This window comes from Danio rerio, chromosome 5, assembly GCF_049306965.1.
Source record: "Danio rerio strain Tuebingen ecotype United States chromosome 5, GRCz12tu, whole genome shotgun sequence".
Classification (NCBI taxonomy): Eukaryota; Metazoa; Chordata; class Actinopteri; order Cypriniformes; family Danionidae; genus Danio; species Danio rerio.
Genome location: NC_133180.1, coordinates 20,608,105 through 20,626,056, shown reverse-complemented (window position 1 = coordinate 20,626,056; position 17,952 = coordinate 20,608,105). Strand labels below are relative to the sequence as shown.

At 36.4% G+C, this 17,952-nt stretch overlaps 1 protein-coding gene across 8 annotated transcripts in view; it reads left to right on the top strand.

The window, feature by feature from the left end:
* Nucleotides 1-13,737, top strand: part of git2a (G protein-coupled receptor kinase interacting ArfGAP 2a) — a 48,363-nt gene extending 34,626 nt beyond the window's left edge. For 2 of the 8 annotated variants that reach the window (XM_068221313.2, XM_005165185.6), the window contains 5 exons: nt 5,572-5,654; nt 5,853-6,044; nt 8,051-8,206; nt 8,890-8,953; nt 11,411-13,737. In XM_068221313.2, coding sequence (XP_068077414.1) covers nt 5,572-5,654; nt 5,853-6,044; nt 8,051-8,206; nt 8,890-8,953; nt 11,411-11,620 — 705 coding nt within the window. In that variant the 3' untranslated portion in view covers nt 11,621-13,737. Of the gene's footprint in view, nt 1-5,571; nt 5,655-5,852; nt 6,045-8,050; nt 8,236-8,889; nt 8,954-11,410 lie in introns of all 8 variants that reach the window. The other 6 variants (XM_073951073.1, XM_068221312.2, XR_011015333.2 and 3 more) reach the window with 4 other exon arrangements.
* Nucleotides 13,738-17,952: the final 4,215 nt, after the last annotated feature.

Genomic DNA, 17,952 nt, shown 5'->3' with positions numbered 1-17,952 from the left:
TGAGCTGGAGTTTCTTGCTTATTTGTGTGTGTGATAAGGTTGCAGCCATATTTGGAGCTGTGTTTCTGTCATCACTGAGTGTGTGTGTGTGTGTGTGTGTGTGTGCGTGCGTGTGTGCGTGCGTGCGTGCGTGCGTGTGTGTGTGTGCATTTCTTAAGTCATGTTTTGCATGTAAATGTTTAATATTATTGCTTTGATCTTACGATTGAATTCAGTTGATCTCTTTTTGACCACACTCGATTATACAACTAATTAAACTTTGGGGATTTATAAGAAGAAATTTATTTTAAAAAAATGGAAGCAGTTTTACTGATATGAGCAAATATACACAGATATACATTAAATGAGACATAAAAATTGTTTTTTTTGTAGATTAAAATCAGGTCAATTTTTCATGAAGATGTCCGCCCCCTAAAAAAAAGTTTATATAAATAAAACTGTAAAGTTTGGTGTGTTGAAGTGGAATTATGTTGCTTCTTTTGAGAAAATTAATATTTAAAATAAATATTATAATTGACATAGGCATGTAACTTTTATTCAATATAATGTGCTCAAATGTTTTTTTTTAATAGATTTTTTCATATTAAAAACAATTTAAAAAGTGAGTAGTTTTAGTGATCTTGATGAAACTGCTTACTTTTTTTCTTTAATCTTATAAATCCCCAAGTTTTAAATAGTTGTATAATCGAGTGTGGGCCAAAAAGAGAGAAATTGATCAACTTAATTCAAATGTAAGGTCGATGCAAAAACAAGTTTATATATATATATATATATATATATATATATATATATATATATATATATATATATATATATATATATATATATATGGTAACACTCTACAATAAGGTTCATTAGTTAATGCATTTAATAACATGAACTAATCATGAACAACACATGTACAGCATTTATTAATCATAATTGAACATTTACTAATGCATTATTAACATCCAACTCCATACCTGTTAACATTAGATAATGCAGCATGAGTTAACATGAACTAACAATGAACTACTGTATTTTCATTAACTAACATTTACTAACATGAAAAAATTTACAAACAAAACATGACTTGCATAACTTCAGTGACGACAGAAATACAGCTCTAAATATGGCCGGTTTATTTAAAATGAATCAGGAGTATTATCTGTAATAATACAGATAATATTATTATCTGTAATTATCTGTAATTTACTTTAGGCCTTTATTAATGTAAATATAATTCATATGTTTATATGAAAATATTTATATTTATATATTTATTAAATGTAAAGTTAGTTAAATGTAGTAAGTTATTAAACTGTGTTTTATGGATTAAATAGTTTATACAAGATGCTGGATAGTACATTCAAGACTTAGAAACTCACCAAAATCAATACCCACTAACTATCATGCATATTTTAGTAGACAGATCATTAATTCTGGTGTGGCGACCACTGATAAATAAGGTACCAAGGATAATGAATGAATGAACAAAAAAATGAACTGTTGAAAAATTAGGACGTTAGCTTTACAAGCTGGAAAAAAAGAGAGCTAACGAATAAGAAAGAAGAAACAAATAAAAAAAATTAAAGAACAGAAGAATGAACTAAAGAATTAAAGACCGAAAGAATGAACTAAAGAAATAACAAATGAATGAACTTATTAAAGAAAAATGAAAGAAAGAACAAAAGAGAAATAATGAAAGAATTGCATATTGATTTATTTTTTTGATCTGTCATGATTAATGCATGTTTATAGGAAAACGTGTGTAGTACAGTCAAGTTATTGTGAACATGTTGAGCAGAACATTAGATAGATTTTTCTGACATCATGTGGCTAATGAACCCAGCACAATGGCCGGTGCCGCCCTGACAGCAAACTGCTTCACTATTTTGTTACACCAGTAATGTGCTGCTGGCGTCTGACCCCATTACCTCTATCCTTGAGCACAGCAGATCATGCTTCACTGAGACTGTCAAATATATTTACAGTAAATGTGTGACTTCTCTTTACAGAAGTGCACTGATCAGAACTATGACCCATATTCAGCTCTAACCTCGCTTTTACCCCTGAATACACTCCATTTCACAGCTACTTTCCTTTAGCTGCCACGTCTACTTATGTAGGAGCTTCAAAACAAAGATGGCCAGCCTGATAAATATTCATGATGCATTACTGTTTAAAATTCAGTCTCAGTAAGATTTTAAAGGTCCTCTGAAATTTTAAATAAAGTTATTTAATTGTTAGTATTAGTATTGTTAGTTTTTAGGATATCTATAAGCTAGTGTGCTCCAAAGCAGTGACAGAATTCATGTTTAGAAGATATAAAACTGCTGTAAGGCTTGTAGTTTCTCCCCTCTTCAGTTTCTCATCAAATCATGAGCAATCAAACGCTCTCTAATATCTGACATGTCCTGGCCCCATTTAAGACGTTCACATTTCATGGGCTTGAGCTCAGCCACTCTCCGCTATTGGCTGTTTTTTAAAAGGGGAGGAGCTACACCATGTCTCATCCTTTCATGTTTCAGTTGAGATGATGTCAAACATCAACTAAAAATGCACATTTCACAGCACATCACAGGACCTTTACGGGTTTTAAAGGCTTTAGGAATAGAAACTACAAAATACTAGTAATGCTAATACTGAGTAATAGTAAATTACATGAAGTGGTGTTCAAGACTGTAAATAAACCTTTATAATCATGACATGACACAAATCATGAATGTGAATGAGATTTTATGCATGCATGACAACTGTTATTAAGTGTCATTTGCTCAGTAATGTCATTTTAACTGCAAAGATGGCATTGTATGTTGTGACAAATTGACATAAACACATCACAACCAGTCATCATCTTTATCCATGACAACTTGACATTACCAAAACAACTTAACTTGTCATAAATCTGCCATAAACATGATTGTCATGAGGCAAATATTTTTATGCTTACGCTTTCAGTGGTACAAGCTGCATTTTTCATTAAAATGTCAATGAATATTAATGATGCTGTTAAAAATGATTTGATAACATTTTTCCACTGAAAACATGATAAGAAAAATATTCTTGACACAATTATAATGGTAACTCATGACACCGTTATAAAATTCAGGACCTATTCATAACGGCTTCATGACAATCATGTTTTTGACGGCTTTATGACAAGTTGTCATAAATACAAAAACAGGTTGCGATGCACTTGTTTGTCAAGTTGTTATAAGCATGCATGAAATCTCATTCACATTAATGACTCGTCATGTCATGATTATAAAGGTTTAATGATAGTCTTAAAAACACACCTTCAAGTGTTACTAATTACTTTAGTTATTTTAAATTACAATTTTAAGATAATTATTATGAATTTTTTGCCATTTACAGTTGAGTTAAAATTAAAAGCCTCTTATTTGTGCTTTATGTTCCCTCCAAAACATGTGTGACTTGACATTGGTGCATTTTCTCAAATATAACTTACTTGGAAAGGAAGTAGCTTATCTGTAATTTTGACAACACTACATTTAGATTTTAGCCAGAAGTATATTAAAGATGAACAAAGACTGTTCACTTGACAACATTTAAAGACTCCACTAAGCGGGTTATAAATTGTGGTGCCTTTCAAAGATCTACTGATTATAGTTCTAAAAGCTGCTTCTACTCTTGACCATTTCCTGAATGTTGACTTTTGAAAAGTCTAAATTCATGTGAACTAAATCACATGTGTATGAAAGTTTGTTGCTGCCAGAGTTATCTCTAAATTATGAGGATAAAAGTATGGATTCTGAAAAAAGTATCATGGGAATTTTAAGTTTATAAATAACACTTTAGTTTAAGTCACAATTCATGCTACTATTAACTACTTGCTTATTACCCGCCTATTATTGCAATATTAATTATTTTTTTGTAGTTATAAAGTATGATTTTTTTATACTACATGTAATGAACTACACCTGTGGATACATGGCTTTTTAAGGCCAAGTAAAGTTTTAGATCATTACTAACTATTTATAAGCAGCTAATTGGCAGTTTATTTACCCAATAGCATTAGTTAATTATTGTTTATAGCATGTATTGTGACCTAAAATAAAGTGTATATCTTGTGATTCTGACATTTTTCCACCCAAAATTGAGGGGAAAGGGTTAAAATCACAATACATAAACAATTTTATTGACAAAAGCCACAAAGCAAGGGAGAACAAATGAAAGTAACAAAGTGAAGTCCTGACAATATTTGCTTTCCAGCCTATAACAGCACATTCAGCATGCAACCCTTGATGGAGCTGCTAAATATCAATTGATTTCTGGACCATGTCCTATAGGTTCTAATTTCAGTTTTTATGTAAATTTAAGTACAGAAAGTAAATTATTATAGGAGCTTTTTTTCTCATTACAAGTTGTGTTTCTCTTTTCATGTGTCACAGTAATGATCAATCTACAGGTTATTTAGTGCAATAACACATCCTTAAGTTTGCAATCTCTGAGATTTTCAGTTTAAAAGTAAATCAGGTTTAAATGGCAAGAGTTCCTGTGGGGACGAACGTAACACTTATTTATGTCCCACTGCTAATAGCCATGCCTAATTTTCACTTCCACATTAGAGTTTTAGTGTTTTAATTCATATGATTTATAATGCATATTGCCAATAATAATAAAAAAATGTAATCATTTTGCATTGTTAAATTGCTTTTCAAACATCTGATGAATCTGAAATTTAAAATGAAAATGCTGTTTAATTTCTTTTTGCAAAAAGTATGAAATATGTTTTCAGTTAACGTTAACAAGGTCATAGTTGGATATTTTTAAAATGAACAAGATTGCTGATGAGGTCAAAAGTAACAAGGTGCAATTTGTGTTCAAAGTGAAGTTATTTTAAAGTTTGTCTACATTTTTTTCAAAATACCACCTGGTACTGAAAGACCACACTTGTTAGTTAGTAACCACAGCAAACATATTTGTCTAAAACTTTATCCTTTAAAAATAGGTTTTTATGAAAAGTTGTACTTTCGTCCCTTACAAACACTTGTGACTTTTTGAGAAAGGGTCTGAAATATACACTTGACATTTCGAGGAACAAAATAGAAACTATTAATTTTATTTTATTAACTTTTTGCTTATTATTAGCATTTTCTTTTTTTAAATTTAAGATATTTCAATTCATTTTCAATTTTTATTTATATAGCACATTTAAAAACAACTATAGTTGACCAAAGTGCTTTACAAAACAAAAAAAAACTAAACTAAATTTAAATCTCACAATTCAGATTTTTCATTAACAATAAGTTCACAATTTTAGAAAAGTCAACTAAATTTTCCATTTATAGGAAAATCTTAATTTTCTGATTTTGTAATTTGCATTTCAGATTTTGTCTTTCTATAGATAAAATAAATTCAAAACTCATTCTAAGCAAATATTGTCAGAACTGAGTTGTTTTGTTTGACTTGTTGTTTGAGAAGTCACAGTTTTATTTATTTATTTTATTCGGTGGCAGAAACAAGCTTCTATACATGTTGACTTTTCCAAAACCATCCCTCGTGTTTTCTATATCATTAGTGACTTCAACTTCTTTTACCTTATATTTTTATTTTTGGTCTCTTTAGGCCTCCAAATTTGACAAGCAGAGCAGCGTGTCTGATGGCGACTACGACAACACCGTCAACGAATCTGATCTGGACGACTCTGGGTGCGTGTCCACTTTCCTTTTAATAACCTAAAACTAAAAAAAAAAAAACTCATTCTGCTGGCAAACAAAACCAGCCTTTTTTTTTTCTCTCCATCTTAGCCAAATGCACTAATAATGCTGTAAAGGCACCAAGTAATCATGTGTCCAGCATTACTCATCCTGACGCCTTCTTCACTACATTTGTACAACCTCCTGCAGTTTTGGCCGGCGATGTCGCCTTCGCAGCAGTGGCTGGATGGGAGAAAGCGGCTCTATCCCCGAGCTGGAGGACCATGAGTGTGAGCTGGACCCCAGTCTGCCCAGCACCGAAGACGTCATACGCAAAACTGAGCAGATCACCAAGAACATTCAGGAGCTGCTGAGGGCCGCGCAGGAGAACAAGCACGAGAGGTGAGCCTTAAAAACGTCTCATATTTCTTACATCATCAAAAACAAAACAAAAATCTGATGTCATTTAGTTCCCTTCTGTCTATCGTTAACTTCTGCCTCATATTTAACAAATCCACATGTAAATGTTGGCACTTTTCATGAGTTGGGTACAAATTGTTTCCTCATTGTTTAGGGTGTAGTTCTGTTCTCTTGGTTTGTTGGGTTAGCATACAGTTGATGTCAGAATTATTTAGCCCCCCTCAATTATTAGCCTACCTGTTTATTTTCCCCCAATTTCTGTTTAACGGAGAGATCTTTTCAACACACTTCTTAACATAATAGTTTTAGTAACTCATTTCTAATAACTGATTTATTTTATTTTTACCATGATGACAGTAAATAATATTTCACTAGATATTCTTCAGGACACTTCTATACAGCTTAAAGTGACATTTAAAGGCTTAACTAGGCAAGTTAGGGTAATTAGGCAAGTTATTGTACAATGATGGTTTGTTGTGTAGACTAAGGGGCTAATCATTTTGACCTTAAAATGGGCTTTAAAAAATTAAAAACTGCTTTTATTCCACCCGAAATAAAACAAATAAGACTTTCTCCAGAAGAAAAAATATTATCAGACATACTATGAAAATTTCCTTGCTCTCTTAAACAGCATTTGAAAAATGTTTTAAAAAGAAGATGCAAAGGGGGGGCTAATAATTCTTACTTCAACCATACATTGTAAAACAATTCTTGCTGCCTTAATTTTCTTGCTTTAGTTAAATTAAGTTAAATTTTCTAGTCTTCTCAACTTATCACACTAATCAAACACACTAAAAAATTTGAAGTTAAACCTGGTATAACTTAAAAATATAGTTGAAACTTGATTCATTTCTTTAAATACGTTAAAGCAGCAAACATTTTTTTTTTTGTTGTCTTGACTTTTTGTCATTAAATTTTTTACAGTGTAGAACAGATCTAAAAATAAACTTATCAACATAAGGTCTTTATGAAGTATATTTTTTCTTTTCTTTTTTTTAATGACAGTTAAATCAAAGTAGCTTTTACTCAAGTGAAATTGATTTTGTGTTCAAGAAACATTTCCATTTATTAAAGGGCACCTATTTTACCCTTTTATGCAAGATAAGCCTTTTGTGTCTCCAGCAAGTGTCTGTAATGTTTCAGCTTAACACACCCATCAGATATTTTATTATAGCCTCCAGAATCTGCCCATTTTTGGTGTCTGAGTATAATGTAACTGTTTATGTTGCCTGTGGCTTTAAATGCAAATGAGCTGGTTCTCCTCGTCCACCGTTCCCATGTGTGTCAGCTTCTTATCATGTGTTACGTCAGATAAACAGCAGTCAGTGATAGAGATAGACTAGGATAAATCTGAAATACAGTTCATTAGTCAAAAATACCAAGTCTATTTCATGTATTTGTATTGGCATTTATTCAAGCCTTTCTGAAATGATGAGTCACACACAAATGTGAGATGCTACTGTCTTTATTATGGTCTGTTTTAAAAAACTTTTTACACTTATATGAAAAAATATTTTAATGCCAGTTTATTTGCAATAAAAAAAAAAAGTTTATGATATTGTAGAGACATGGCGCCAGTCTGTCAATTCAGTGGGTTGGAAAAAACCACACTCCTACCTCACATCAATGGGATTTGGGTCCTTTTTTTAACATCGGGAAATTTAAAAAAAGACACTTGTGTTTCTGTCACTCCAATATGACTGTACCACACTATACCTACACACAGTTCTGTCCAAACAGCTTACAAAAGATGATTTTCATCAAAGGTGCCCTTTAAAGAAAAAGTTCTCTACCTCATTAATGAAAAGTGTTTTAGCTTGTTAATTTTTTTTAATCACTTGTTTCCCAACCATGAAATCCATCATCAGTCCATTCATACATTTCCATTTTCTGTCTGTTCTCCAATTGTCTGTGTTCATCATTCGGGGTCTGTCCTGTCGGGGTCCGCGCTCTGTTTGGGTCCCGATCTGTCTTTTTCCCTCCACCAGTGCACCATGTGAGCAGAGGGAGAGTGTTCGCAGACTTAGACACAGTCTGGGTTGTTTCAGCACACTGGTGCCTTGGGCAGACAAACCCCCGTCTCCCATGCAGCCCCTTGGCCTCAGAGCTCCCCATCCAGCCAACCCCAACAACCCTGCCTCCTGGTACTCTGGCCTCTGTCCCTGCCTCACAGGCACAGTGTCTACCTCTACCTCTCTCTTCAGAACTCACCCACTAATCTCAACACGAATGTCACCTGCATGATCGCTAGTATGTCTCATGCTGAAGGCCTTGCGCTCTCTTCTCAACTTCGCTTTTTTTGTTTGCAGGAACTCATGTTGGTTTCCCTTTTAGGAAACGGCTTTGTACTGACATCCATCTAACATTTGAACTTTTTGTTTTTGCACTGGTTTGTATTTCACTGCAAAACAAAATGGGATTTTTAAGATTTTTCAATTTATTGATTAAAAAGAATGCCAAACCTATTTTTAAAATGAGATTTACCCTCTAAAATTGGGGTTTTGCTGAAGATGCATCATGTCTGCTGCACAACTAACGTTTCAAATAAATCTGCATGGTTTGGCGTGGATTATTGGACAGAATTTGAAGTTCTATATATATATGTAATCTTTCTGTGTACTGTTATAAGTCAGAATGGATCACTATTATTCAACAAAAGGTATTTTAAAAGACAATATTGAATGACATATTATGGACAAATGATGTTTTCCAGTGTAGTGTAAATGTTTGAAGTAGGGTTAGCTTACATTTTCACTTTCAAAACATATTTGTGATGGTTTTTGTTATAAGGTTTTCATACAGCATCTCTCATTTTGTCCTCTGATAGCTTTGTACCCTGCGCAGAAAGAATACATGTGGCTGTGAATGAGATGGCGGCTCTGTTCCCCAAGGTAAGCAATTTCTCCCCACACTTCATAAATTCAGTGCAAAAAAAAAACTGTAAGCTGCACATTTTGATGCCACAAAAGGTACATTTAAATCACTAGTTTATTTCTGAAATGTATATCTCTGTTCTGATATTGTCAACATTTGGTCATATAATACAAAAGTCCCAAGATCAAATCTTGGGGGACACCACATGCTAAAAAGTCAGATTTGTTGGAAAATAACTGCAATTGTTCTAACCTTTAGGTAGCTGAGAGCTGGTTAAGAAGTGGTTAAGAAGAATATCATGATAGATAGTGTCAGATGTGACTCTCAAATCATTGAAAACCATAAATGCTGTGGGTAGGCCACATTCTCTAAAATCTTGGAGGAAAAAAAGCAGTTTGGAAATATTTTTTTAAGCAATGAATATGTAAATGGTGTGTTTAAGCATGTCATATGATACAAAGGTCCCAGGATTGAGCCTTAGGGGACACCACATGCTAAAAGTCTGATTCGTAGGAATATTCAGAGCAAATGTCCAAACTTTTAGATAGCTGAGAGCTGTAACCTGAATGTTTCCTAGTGGTTATGAAGAATATCATGATAGATAGTGTCACATGTGACTCTCAAATCATAGAAAACCATAAATGCTGTGAGTAAGCCACATTCTCTAAAATCTTGGAAATAAAAAGCAGCTTGGAGATATTTCTTTAAGCTTTGCATATTTAAAGAGCCCCTATATGCATTATAAAAGGTCATATTTTGGTTTTGGGGTTCTCCAACATTAGGCTGATCTGCATGCAAGGTCAAGAAGGTCTTATAATATGCATTTATTTTTACCTGATTATCTCAACGACTCCCATATTATTCGTTCAGCAAATCATTTTTTCCCAAACCCCTCCTTAGCATGAAGCTAATCTGTGCTGATTGGTCCGATGACCTAGTCTGTTGTGATTGGTCGACAGAGTTCAGTGTGAGATGGAGAGAAACGCCCACCACGGTGATGAAGTAGCACAGAGTATATGTGTGAGCCCAATGGAGGGATGCATTAAAGTGCATTAAATATGCAGTTAAACACCAGCATATACGTTCTTAACCCTAACCCCAAGTAATAACAATGACACACATTCAGTATTAATCCAGACAGTGGCAAAGGTTAACAATTTTGAAAATTGACCGTGTCGTGCGCTTGTAAGGAACAGCTGATGGTGGCCATAGCAACAAACAGCAGGAGATTGCGAGCTCTCAAACGCATTTACATTGGTAAAGGAAGACGCACACAGCACGTTTTCAGCAAGGTTTTGGATGCAAGATGTGAAAAGCCCTTACAGATTTAACCTGAGAGATACTTTACAAGCACTGATCAATAATAGATGAGTGTCTACAAGCCACGCAGAGCAATTACAAGTTACAAAACACAATTAAACGCATATTTTGCAAACAAGGCAACAATGTTAATTACACTTGCATGTTCTGTAGGAAGGAGAAACCCTTACAGGATCCGGAGGAAGAAGAAACTGGTCCATATAACACCCCATTCACACGGGGCGTCAGTGTCAATGCTTCCCATTCACTTTGAATGGGTGACGTCAGGCGTTGCCGAACTGCACTGTGGATCCATCGGCGCCGCTTCAGAGGCGTTGCTCGCTGCAGAAGTTGGGACTAGCTCAACTTTTCCAGCACCGACGGAAGCGTCAGCCAATCAGATCGCTGTATGCAAATACACCAGCTAGTCAGTGGCTTATTGCTGACTGAATTTTATTGGCTGACGCTGTTATGATGATCGATTCAGCCCCAACTTCAGACACGTCTTTAGTCAATCGTTGACGCTGAAGCCCCGTGTGAATGGGGCGTAAACATTGTAACAGTTACTGACAAAGTCCCATACATTAGTATTCTTTGCTGCTTCTTCCTTTAATAACAAACAGACGGTGAATCCTGCTCTGCAGGGTAGGTTGTATTAAACATCAGAAAAATGACAGGAACAAACACAGCACATGGTATACTGTGGTATTGTTGTGAAAACCAACTTTAACCCTTTATTCCCCATAACCGCATGTCTAACCATCTCTCAGTGATAATAATCCATGATCTCCTCGTAGCCGTGTTCACGTTTTACCAGATCCGGTACTTCATATTTGGCGATGTCCCATATCAACGTCGACATGTTCAGGCAAAAGATCAAGGAACAAAGGACGAATCATTCATCTGACTCTGAGTCGACTTAAAAGAATCAATAGTTTTAAACAAGTTAGATTTAAAGCTGTGTTTCACACTGCATGGATGGTCAATTTCAAAAAACCAATATAGGGGCTCTTTAAATTGTATGTTTAAGTCATTTGAAAGAAAGGTCCCATGATCGAACCTTTGGGGACACCACATGCTAAAAATTTAGATTTGTAGGAATATTCAAACCAAACGTCCTAAACCTTGTTTCCCAAACTTGATTTAAGTTGGTGTTTTTTGTACGTTGTCCACAGAGACCACGTTCTGAGACGGTCAGGAACTCTCTGCGGTTATTAACGTCCAGTGCGAATCGGCTCCAGACCGAGTGTAAGAAAGCGTCTCCTCTGGAGAGCAGCCAGGCCTCAGACATGCAGTTGGTCACTCAGCAGGTCATCCAGTGTGCTTACGACATCGCCAAGGCTGCAAAGCAACTAGTTACTATAACCACCAAAGAGAACAACTGATCCTACTTCCACCTGAAATGCAATCCTGACTATTTTAGTTATTATATAATTTTTTTTATTTAATCTAAGCTGTATTTGCATGTTTTAAGTTCTGATTTAAAGTGTATGTTATCAATGTATCATCGTCTGGCTTGAAGCCATAAGATAAAGCCTCTTGAGGGTGTTGTAAGGATGTGTATATGTGTTGACCTGTGAAAGTGAGTTTGATTAGATGGCAAGTTGAGAAATTTGAGCAGAAATGTATTCGCAATGGAGCAGCCTATCATGTACTAGATGTAAAAAAAAATGCCTGACTCTTTGCACTATTCTGAAAACTTTGAACCTCTTCATAATCAAATATTTAGTTCACCATTTGTGGATGGATGTGGATGTTTTTTAATCATCATCATCATCATCAAAGCCTTTCAATTCAATGATAATCTATATTGTATCATAAATATGAACTGTAATCTGTCTGTATAAAAACAACAACAACAACATTCAGGTAGTGTGGTCGAGTAGGCCAAGATTAGGTACAGTATAAATGTAAATATATGTTATTATTAAGTATTACTCCGAATTCTCACAACGTCAGGTTAAATGCTGTCTCAGATGAATCATAATTCAGATTTATAGAGTAGAATAAATGTACAAATATATATTAAGAAAGATATGAGAATGTTAATTCAACCAAGTTGTAGGGTGTTTGTTAGATTTGGATGTACTTTGGACACACAATGGGCACAAAAAGTACACTTAGATCACACCTTTGTAAAATATTATTTATAAACTATTTAAGTTTTATACATTGTTAACCAGGTGGCTCAGTTTAGCACAGTCGCTTCACAGCAAGAATTTCGTTGGTTCGAGTCCCAGCTGGGTCAGTTGACATTTTTATGTGGAGTTTGCATGTTCTCCCCATGTTCACGTGCGTTTCCTGTGGGTGCTCCGTAAGTCCAAAGAAATGCGGTACAGGTGATTTGGGTAGGCTAAATTGTCCGTAGTGTATGTTTGTGAATGTGATCGATGGGTGTTTCCCAGTGATGGGTTGCAGCTGGAAGGGCATTCGTTGTGTAAAACATAGGCGGTTCATTCCGCTGTTGCCACCCCTGATAAATAAAGGGACTAAGTCGAAAAGAAAATGAATGAATGAATGAACATTATTAAATAGGTAGCTCTGAGGTTAGCACTGTCGCCTCACAGCAAGAAGGTCGTTGGTTCGAGTCCCAGCTGGGTCAGTTGACATTTTTATGTGGAGTTTGCATGTTCTCCCCGTGTTCTTGTGGGTTTCCTCCGGCTGCTCCGGTTTACACCACAGTCCAATGACATGTGCTTTCGGTGAATTGATTAAGCTAAATTGGACGTAGTTTATGTGTTTGAATGAGTGTGTGTGGATGTTTTCAAGTACTGGGTTGCAGCAGGAAGGGCATCCGCTGTGTAAAACATGCTGGAATAGTTAGTGGTTCATTCCACCGTGAAGACCCCTGATGAATAAAGAGACTAAGCTGAAGAAAAGTGAATGCATATTATTAACTAAAATAATTAGCTTATTAGTTAACATCTGCTCATTTGATACAATGGTCCCAGCATTAAACCCACACCACTTGCTAAAGGGGCTTTGATCAGTGCTGTTAAAATCTGTATTCACCATTGATAGCACCAATGACTTCACTACATTATTTATTCTATTTTAAACACATTCACTGAATATATCTGAGGTCGAAACCATCTTCACCAGCAGATAGATACTGTGTTTGTGATGGTTTCAATGCGTTTAGTTGTTGTCTTTTTTAGATCAACATGTATGTTTAGGCAGCTCCTAGCTATATCCTCTCTACAAAGTATTTTGGTCTGACCTAATCAGGTCAGTCATACCAGAGAGTTGTGTGGTGGACTGGTAACTCAGTATTATTAGAGCTAAATGTCAGTGACTTGCAGCTCAGTGTTTGTTGTTGTTCAGATGAACCGGTCTTCCACTTATTAATATTATTACTATGCCTGTGTCTAAGAAAACAAAATGTGTTCTTTATTTTTTAAATAAACTTAATTTATCATTTTGAGCTTCAGTTGTTGCTCCGGAGGTTTGGTTGATATCAGAAATTAAGCCATACTGTATGAATAAAGTTTTTAAAAAGTGTTCATCTCATGCCAGATTATTTTTGTCAGCAAAAGCTTCTCACCTGTTTTTTTCTTCTCATATTTTACTATATTTCATAAGCATTCAGGAGCTTTTCATCTTAAAATTTGCACATAGTATGAAGTACGTAAACATTAAAACACTAATATTTTTTTGTAAGAACAATGTTTGGATCTGTTTTGTTATATAGACAAATTTGTTCAGTAGACCCACACAACATGTTGAAAAATATACACCATGAATCCTGTAACTTTATCACTTTTTATTCAATTAAGACGAGAGCATAATATACTTACCATCACCGGCCACTTTATTAGGTACACCTGTTCAACTGCTCGTTAATGCAAATTTCTAATTAGCCAATCACATGGCAGCAACTCAATGCATTTAGGCATACAGACATGGTCTAGATCAATGGTGGGCAAACTCGGTCCTAGAGGGCCGGTGTCCTGCATAGTTTAGCTCCAACTCTAATCAAAAACACCTGAACATGCCAGTCAGTGTCTTCAAGATCACTAGAAATCTATAAGCAGGTGTGTTTGACTAGAGTTAAAGCTAAACTGTGCAGGACACCGGCCCTCCAGGACCGAGTTTGCCTACCCCTGGTGTAGATGATCTGCTGCAGTTCAAACAAAGCATCAGAATGGGGAAGTAACCAGATGGGCTGCTCTGAGTATTTCAGAAACTGCTGATCTACTGGGATTTTCACGCATAACCATATCTAGGGGTTACAGAGAATGGTCCAAAAAAGAGAAAATTGAGCGGCCGTTCTGTGGACGCAAATGCCTTGTTGATGTCAGGGGAGAATGGCCTGACTGGTTCGAGCTGATAGAAAGGCAACAGTAACTCAAATAACCACTCGTTACAACTGAGGTTTGCAGAAGAGCATCTCTGAACACACAACACGTCCAACCTTAAGGCAGATGGGCTACAGCAGCAGATGACCACACCGGGTGCCACTCCTGTGGGGTGTCTACCTCCAGCAGGATTAACATGCCATGTCATTAAGCGTAAATCATCTCAGGCTGGTTTCTTGAACATGACAATGAGTTCACTGTACTCAAATGGGCTCCACAGTCAGCAGACATAATCAACCCAATAGAGCACCTTTGGGATGTGCAGTTGACAAATCTGCAGCAAATGTATGATGCTATCATGGCAATATGAACTAAGATCTCTTAGGAGTATTTCTAGTACCTTGTTGAATCTATGCCACAAAGGATTTAGGCAGTTCTGAAGGCAAAATAGGGTCCAACCCGGTACTAGTAAGGTGTACCAAAGTGGCCGGTAAGTGTAGAGCTACAATACAATAAGCCAGTTAGGCTCGTTTTTGTGGTGTGTTCCACACCTCACCGGCAATTCACCCAATTTGACATGTTGAATCGTGTTGGGATGTTAGTGAGAAAGGGGACGAAATGTTTAGTAAGTCAGTGTACGAGAATAAAAGCAAAAGAGATGAAAGCAAGCAAAGACAGCACAGACTTTCTGATGCTACATCTTGCCTGAGCATTTCAATTTACATTTAGTCATTTGGCAGACACTTCTGTCAAAGCCACTTACAGTTGAGGAGACGTTCAGCACTTCACAGGAAGTTCTTATTATAAAAAGCAACCGTCAGTGCTCAGAGAATTAGGTGCAAGAGAAAGAGGAAGTTCATTTTTTATGGAGCGAGAAGAGTGAAGTGTGTTTCTACAGGTGGTTTATCAAGCCCACTCACACTGTAAAGCACACTGTAATAATGCATTGTGGATTTTTTTTTATGGTGTGAGAAGAGTGTAGTAGAGGTTTCCCCGCTTATGCAAGTTTTTATTTAGCACCCGACCGCTCTCCAGTCTTTGTTGACCTGCTGCCCAACCAGTTTCCAACCATTCCCGCTAAATTTAGATCTGGGTTCTCACATTTAAATCTCACATTTAAATTGGGTACTACAAAAAGAGGGAGAAAACTGATAAAACCTAAGGTTGTGCAGAGATTGTAGGCTAAATGTCAGTTTTGTTTGCCCCTTTGTGATGAGACATGTGTGCCGCCTTTAACCTGAGGTTCCAGTCCAGTGATGAATGCTATAGGGTGAAACTTTGATGTATTGTCACATGCAAAGGGAAACCTTTTCCACTTGTGTTTATGACTCCTGAAAAAGACTCCCATACATCAGACCTTCCTGATGTGGTTTTCCTTACAGTAACTGGACTGTTTTTCAATGCAAGCTGAGGGACAGCGCATCTTCACTTTGCTCTCTCATGTTGGTAATGCCCGCTCTGAGGACCGTTATGCAGATGATGTGCGAGACTCTGCGGGGGAAAAAAGCATGTGCAGAAAGCACTGGTCCATGCATTCATCATGTGTAACAGTAGCGAGCACTGGCTGTACCAGTGCTCAATGAGAATGAGGAAATCACAGATATGCTGTTCTGAAATAACGTCGGGACTCGGGAGCTCTATTTTGATTGGCTGCCCGCTCCCGTTCAAATTATACCATAGTTACAGACTGCTACGGCATTTTATTTGGAAATTTATATCCATGCCGCAAGAAATCTGGTCTGGTCCTGCGGCTCCCGCAATACAGCTGCAGGAATGCAGACCTCTAGTGTGAAGTGTGTTTTTTCAGGTGGTTTACAAGCCCACTCACCTGTGTGAGGCACACTTTAAATGTATGTATAAAATTTATTCTTTAAAATACATTCATATTTTCATAACACGAGTAGTCAAGAAGTAATAACCCCATCATAATATTTGAAATAAAAAGCACTACTTGGTTTTCCTTTTTAAATAAGAAATACAGACTATTAAAACCTGCTGTCTTACCCTCACATGGGCTTATGAAAGCCTGTTTTAGAGCCAAAAATCAGAAACCAGGGCGCCGTTTACATGAAATTAAATCAGGAATTTGTTTTGGGGTTTGTTTATACAATATTAGCATTTTGTGAAATCATAAAATGGGCTCAACGTAGATTTTTTTCTGAAAATGCTGAATCTGAAACCTGAAAATGAGGGTCTTTGAAAACAATGACATCATGCTTGTGCATAGTACTTATTTGAGACAGTCTGGTAGTGTTGTTGTTGTTTAAGGGGGCTTTCACACTAGCACTTTTGATCCGCAACCGGGTTCGTTTGACGTCATAGTACGGTACGTTAAGCTAGTGTGAACGCGTCCTCTGAACCTGGGTGCGCACCCGTGAACTGTACCCGAGTCCACCTGAAAAAGGTGATCTGGGGTACGGTTCACTTCTGATGTAAATGCAATCGTACCAAATAATGGAAGTGAACTGCCAACTGTACTATCTGTACAGCAAACTATCGCTTTAGCAAACTATCGTTTTCTTAACGTTCGTTCGTGTGTGTGTGTGTTTGTCATGTGTGTACCTTGGTGACTAGCAGGACTGAGCCACGGCACATTTTACTGGACTATCCTGCTTTTATTGATTCCAGAAGACTTTTTTAATAAATGAACTCTTTTAAAGACATTTTTAGCAAAGTGACACCAGAAAAATTTTAGAATTCTTATCATGTATTAACACAAACAATCTTATTTCATTTGTGTATTCATTTGTTTGTTGTTCTTAATTGGTTATTTAATATTGAAATGTTCTTGCCATGAAAATAGCTTTGGTTGCTGACATGGCAATAAACAAAAAATACATTACATTACTGAGCCACGGCAAACACAGTGTTGTCTGCTTGTCTCCTCCAAAAACAGCTTGTGCAGACACTGTGTGATGTTCTGAATGTTTATCATCAAGCTGCTGTGTTGTGTACGAATGTTGCCAAGTCAAGGACACAAAAGCAAAGCGCCAAAATGGAAAGACATACGCACATTATAGTCTTTCTGCTTTTACTGAATCTTTAAGTTTTGGACATAAAGAGAGCAACTCGCGTCCATCTGCCGTAAAAAATATTATAAACATTCAAAACATCACACAGTGTCTGCAGAAGCTGTTTTTGACATTATCACTGTGCTTTGAACATTATGAAAATGATAGTTTGTTGTTGTTGGCGGTTCATTTCCGTCATTGTATGACTGCATTCATACCAGAAGTGAACCGGACCAGAGTTCGCCTGAACCGTACCGCTGACCACCTCTTTCAGGCGGACTTAGATACGGTTCACCCGAGTTCAGAAGACATGTTCACACTAGCTAAGCGTGTACTCTGGCGTCAAACTAACCCGGGTGCAGATCAAAAGTGTTTGTTAATGCTCTTCCTCAGCAAAGTGTTTGAGGG